Raw genomic sequence first — 6,612 nt, 5'->3', positions numbered from 1 at the left:
AACAGACACTCAGCATCAGGAGGCAAGATTACAGTCACAGGCTTTGCACGTAGCAGTCATGGCTGCGAATCAATCAGTACAGGAGAAGCAGAGGCAGCCACTCCCTCCAGCGTGGAAATGTGCAGAGGGCACTGGGGTGGCGAATTTATTTGTCTGCCTCGAGATCCCTACACACGTGGACAGCAGTGACATTTAAACAAGGCTTGGGAGACAAGGTACACACAGTGGTGCGAATAATACAAAATAGGACATAACGAGGCAGTCAGTGTCACTGGAAAACATGGACCAAAACAATCGATGTAACAAAAAGCATCCATCCCGGCGGACACAGAAAAGTTCTGCGGAGGCTCCAGGACTACACCCCGCCCCCGCTACAGACAGACTGAGCCAGCCTATACATGGAGAGACTAGAAACGAAGAAATCCACTCCTTGGGACAAGATATTTCTTATTCAGCTTTATTTGTATGGTTGTTCTCTGGAAAGTTCTTCATCTTCAAAGCGAATTCTGAGAAAAGTAGTGTAAGGCATTTTTGTCTTATCACAAAGAGAAGTTCTAGGTTTTGTAATTTTTTTTTTCAGGGTATTGGTGAGAAGGACTATTCATGCAAAGCAAAAAAAAAAAAAAAATTAAGCAAAGGCCACAAATGTCAGGCCCGTGAAGGTATGTGAGTGCTGTCTTCACATTTGATTTCATGTCGATATGATTAAGTAAATACATGTGTGGAGATCTAATCGCATCATGTCATACAATTCCCCAGTGAACCCTGGACATCCTGACAGAGGTGTGCTAGCTTCAGGCCAAAGCATTTCATTGAATTCAGTTTGTGGGGAGACAGATGAAATGGTGCTTCGTGGTTTGGGTTTCCTAAAAGAAAGGGAAGATATTAGGGAGATGAAAATGAAAGAGAGACAGAGAATGTTTACCACAAACTTAATTATTTATCAAGAGAAGTGAAGTGAAAGTCGCTCAGTCATGTCTAACTCTTTGCAACCCCATGGACTGCAGCCTGCCAGGCTCCTCTCTGTCCATGGAATTCTCCAGGCCAGAATACTGGAATGAGTTGCCATTTCCTTCTCCAGTCAAGAGTTGAACTGCCTTTTATTCTAGAAACTACTACTCATCAAGGGCAAAGAAAGGAAATTAAATTTTTCTTGTGGAAAACTGGCCGAGGTTTATATCCTTTCTCTGTACTAACCTATCAAACATCAGAAGGAAGCTGGCATCTGCCATTACAGTTTCCCCATTGCATTTTCATGAAAAACGGAGAGACTGAATTTACAGCTTAGTCCTGGGGGTGGGGGAAAAGCAGGGGAAGAGCAAGCAGGGGTCATTGAAATGATCCACAGCTAGACTAGAGACAGTATGAAGCAGCACCCCGTTAGGAGACAGAACTCAGTCTCAGACTACAGACTGTTTCTCCTGGGCCTCAATTTAGCATCAATTTCAAATATAAGAAATGAGAAATCTTTCGTAGTTCCATTCACGGCCATATTCTCCCTAGGACCATTTCTTCAAGCAAAATGCCTGGCATATCCATGAGCTATGAGATGGTGTGCTTTTAGACGCCGAATGGTTTGCCCATTTCATGTTGCATTTTCAAGGACATAGGATCTCTCTGGGGGTCAGGGATGCAATTTAGGAAAGCGATTCATGCCTTCGCTGCCAGGCATTTTGACCTCACGACAAACTTCCATGAATTAAATTCCAAACTAGAAGTTATCGGTTGCTGTTGTTCAGTCACTAAGTCATGTCCAGCTGTTTGCAACTCCATGGACTGCAGCACGCCAGGCTTCCCTGTCCTTCACCAACTCCCAAAGCTTGCTCAGACTCATGTGCATTGAGTCGGTGATGCCATCCAACCATCTCATCATCAGAGAAACAGGTAAAATGGCCTTGCCATAGGTTTTCTTTTTTAAATCAGTCTATAGAGCCATCTGGCTACTGAAGGATTCTCTCTCAGCTGTGTCATTTCATATTCAATATTTTTTATAATTATCACATTAAATTGCATAATTTTAAAAGACTTTACAATCAGAGTGAATAGAAATGAACTTAACTGTATTTATGAGTCTTTTACTGTTGGGGGGAAGGTTGCTATAAATATCAGCATATTTTCCTTTCCTATCATTCTTCAGATAGAATTCTAAAAGTAAACTTGTCAGTCTTCATTTTTTTCAAAATTGAGTCCCAATCCATTCCTAAGGGAATTAGGACATGGGATTGGGGACATTAATCAGACTGACAACAGACTTCTCAATTGTAAATTTTTTCTTCTATTTAGAAGAAAATTAAAAATAAAGAAATGAGATCGCTTCCTAATTGATCATCATTTGGCCCTAAAGTAGAGGTCTGTGTGGTCAAAAATGAAAGAAAGCCCCTGGGAAAGCATCAGATGATGGGCTAGATTGGCTTCCCTGAGGCTCAGACAGTAAAGAATCTGTCTGCAATGTGGGAAACCTGGATTCAATCCCTGGGTCAGGAATATCCCCTGGAGAAGGGAATGGCAACCCACTCCATATTCTTGTCTGGATAATCCCATGGACAGAGGAGCCTGGAGGGCTACAGTCTATGGGGTTGCAAAGAGTTGGACAATACTTTGGCTACCTGATGCGAAGAGCTGACTCATTGGAAAAGACCCTGATGCTGGTAAAGATTGAGGGCAGGAGGAGAAGGGGACGACAGAGGATGAGATGGTTGGATGGCATCACCAACTCAATGGACATGGCTTTGGGTAGACTCCGTGAGTTGGTGATGGACAGGGAGGCCTGGTGTGCTGCGGTTCATGGGGTCACAAAGAGTCGGACACAACTGAGCGACTGAACTGAACTGAACTGAACTGAGTGACTAACACTTTCATTTTCAGATTTGCTTTCTAATTTGAATAAAGGAGTAATGAAACTTCCATAGTCCCAATAATACAGTGTGATGGCTGCTCCCACCAGCTCCAAGATTTCTTAAAAATACATCCATTTTTTTAAAATCGGCATTTTATGTTTAAGTGTAAGTATATTAAAAGGGGAGATATATACTATTCAAATCGGTCTTTGGTGCACAGAGCGGAGCCTCCTGTTAGCTGCTATTTATAAGCACTGGATTTTCTTTTCCTGTCTACAGTGTCTTTTGTCTGCCCTTCACTAGACAGGCTCCAAGAGTGACTGCAGACCTTAACTGAAGACTTGTTGTGTGTCCAGCGCTCACTCTCTCATCCTCTATTTCTTCCTGCTCCCCTGATATCAGTTCAGTTCAGTTCAGTCGCTCAGTCGTGTCCGACTCTTTGCGATCCCATGAATTGCAGCACGCCCTGATATCAATAGCCACCAAATTGGTCTTACTTGCTTCAGTGGAGACATGGTACAGAAAGGAGACTACAATTTTTTTTTTAATGAACAAGAACCCTTAGGGTACCAGAGCAAATTGTGAGCCTCACTGCCCTAGAGAATAAATAGTTACCCTCAAATCTGCTGGCAAGGTCAAATCATGTCAATAGAAACATAATGTTCATATAGGTATTTGCTAAAAGTCTGGTATACCAGATACTTTTATAGCTCTTAATGACCTTATCATCTTTTCTGTATAGCCCACAACATTTGAGTATTTTTTCTGTGTCCTCAATACCCACTTTCAGTATCTTACTAATATAATACGTTTAGGGTTATCTGCTGAAGCCAAAGCTCCAATACTTTAACCACCTGATACCAAGAGTCAACTCATTGGAAAAGACCCTGATGCTGGGAAAGATTGAGGGCAGGAGGAGAAGGGGACGACAGAGGATGAGATGGTTGGATGGCATCACTGACTTGATGGAGATGAGTTTGAGCAAGCTCTGGGCGTTGGTGATGGACACGGAGGCCTGGCGTGCTGCAGTCCATGGTGTCGCAAACAGTCAGACACAACTGAGCGACTGAACAACAACAAAAGGGTTAACTTACCGAACTATTAAGAACCACATAACTCTTTTTCATTGTCAATAGAAGTTTAAAATTACAAGGGAGTAAGCATACTTGTCAAAGATACCTAAAGTGACTTCACCATATTCCAAACTTTCTACATGAGTGCTCTGGCTAATATTGTATTAATGGATGTTTTGATATAAATCAATGAATAGTAATATCAAGTACTTATCATTGAATCTGGCAATTTTTTTTTCATGAGCAGCCAGCTTTGGGGGTTTTTTAGGCTGTATTGATAATTTATCATCATTGTTATGAACATCAATTGTAAATTCCCCCACAGATGTGTAAAGGAGTTCATGTGATAGATGCTGAGAACAGAATACTCCCTGTGCTTTCACTTAAATACAGAGGAAGAAGGAGCAACAGGTGCAACACAAACTTCCTCACCTGAAAGTCACACTTTTTACTAGAAATCGTATCAACCACAGCCTTCCTTGCCCTGGTGCCCAAGAAATGGGTCCAGGAGAATTAACCAGCCTGGCAGCTCCAAGAAGGGGCAGCCCAGGGCCTTGAGAAGACAGACACACCGATCGAATTGGAATCCACCTCCATCACTAGGTGAAATGTGGTCTAGATGGCAGACAGTAATAAACAGGCCTTCAACCCCAGAATGATGTGGCTACCTGGACAAGTGGAAAAGCAGAGCATGAACAGGCTTAAGACTCTTCTTCCTCGTCTCCTTCTCCTTCTTCTTCTCCTGGTTCCTCTTCTTCTTCAGCTTCATCTCCCTCTGCTTCCCCTTCTGCTCCCTCTGCAGCTGCTTCTTTTGTCTTTAACAAAAATCACACCGTTATGGAGAAGTGTAAGGGTCAACAGATACAGTGAGGAAGAGTGTAAAACATCAGACTAGAGGTCAGGGCCTCCCCAACCCCATCCAACACACACACACACAACACACCCACACCACACACACAACACACACACCTGCCACACATACACACCCCACATATACACCCACCACACACAACACACACAAACACCCGCCACACATACACACCCCACATACACACCCACCACACACAACACACACAAACACCCGCCACACATACACACCCCACATACACACCCTCCACACACGCAACACAGACACCCACCACACATACACACCCCACATACACACCCTCCACACACACAACACAGACACCCGCCACACACACACACCACATATACACCCACCACACACATATACAAGCCCAACACATACACACACCACATACATACCCCACACACACCACATACATATTCTCCCACACACTCCCTGCACATACACCTACCCCACACGCATACACACCCAACACACACACAGAACACACATACCCCACACATACACACCTCACACACACACTCACCACACACATACACCCACCACACACACACCCAACATACACAAACCACCACACACTCAACACACAACACACACACCTTCCCAACACACCCTACACATACACCCAACACACACACACACCCCACACATACATCCACCACATACATACACACAAGACATCATCTTCCTCAACAGAGACCCTTCACCCTGGGATGGTTCTGCTGGCAATACATTAATTCTAATGAGTTTCATGATTCCTCTTAAGCATATAGTCTTTACTTGTATTAACAGATTGTTCTAAGACAATTACCTTTAAAAATTCAGAAAGCAGTTGGAAGAATAAAATACAAAAAGAATCTCAGCAAATAGAATTTTGTCAGAATTTTTTTTTAATTTTTATTTTTACTTTATTTTGCTTTACAATACTGTTTTGGTTTTGCCATACATTGACATGAATCCGCCATGGGTGTACATGAGTTCCCAATCCTGAACCCCCCTCCCACCTCCCATCCCATATCATCTCTCTGGATCTTCCCCGTGCACCAGCCCCAAGCATCCTGTATCCTGTATCGAACATAGACTGGCGATTCGTTTCTTACATGATAGTATACATGTCAGAATTTTGATGAAGGTTTTAAACATGGAAGCTGGCTATATTTTGTTATACTAAGTAATTTATTGAATCCAAAGTTATCAGCAACTTACATATATAATCTGAAACTATTTGGAAATTAATAATCTTTTTGTCTTTTTTTCCTACATAAAAATGGGATTTTTTTAAATGGAAGCTTGCCTAGCAAGACAGAAATGAAAATTTATTATTGGAAAGATATAATATACGGGTAATAAAAAGTCACTGTATAGAATAGGCTAAAAATAACTTTTAGGTCTAATAATAGGGATGAGTTTGATAAAATAATATTAACATAATGAAACAGATCTATATTTACCATCCCCATAAAATATATAGCTTAATTACATGAATAAAAGTAGATTACAAAAAAAAAACCATCCCCATAAAATATATAGCTTAATTACATGAATAAAAGTAGATTACAAAAAATATATATATAGCTTAATTACATGAATAAAAGTAGATTACAAAAAAATATAGCTTAATTACATGAATAAAAGTAGATTACAAAAAAAAAACCATCCCCATAAAATATATAGCTTAATTACATGAATAAAAGTAGATTACAAAAAATATATATAGCTTAATTACATGAATAAAAGTAGATTACAAAAAAAAGTAGATTACAGAAGAGTGTCCATGAAGGTTTAATAAAAAAAAAAAAAACCATCCCCATAAAATATATAGCTTAATTACATG

General features: G+C 41.0%; 1 protein-coding gene across 2 annotated transcripts in view; it reads right to left on the bottom strand.

The window, feature by feature from the left end:
- Positions 1 to 441: 441 nt before the first annotated feature.
- SH3BGR (SH3 domain binding glutamate rich protein) overlaps positions 442 to 6,612 on the bottom strand; it is a 68,664-nt gene continuing 62,493 nt past the window's right edge. For both annotated transcript variants that reach the window (XM_015092659.3, XM_015092660.3), the window contains 2 exons: positions 4,579 to 4,725; positions 442 to 866 (listed from right to left, as the gene is read on the bottom strand). In XM_015092659.3, the coding sequence (XP_014948145.2) occupies positions 4,612 to 4,725 (114 nt within the window). In that variant the 3' untranslated portion in view covers positions 442 to 866; positions 4,579 to 4,611. The remainder of the gene's footprint in view (positions 867 to 4,578; positions 4,726 to 6,612) is intronic.

The sequence above is a fragment of the Ovis aries genome, chromosome 1 (assembly GCF_016772045.2).
Source record: "Ovis aries strain OAR_USU_Benz2616 breed Rambouillet chromosome 1, ARS-UI_Ramb_v3.0, whole genome shotgun sequence".
Taxonomy (NCBI): Eukaryota; Metazoa; Chordata; class Mammalia; order Artiodactyla; family Bovidae; genus Ovis; species Ovis aries.
This window is presented reverse-complemented; position numbering and strand designations above follow the sequence as displayed.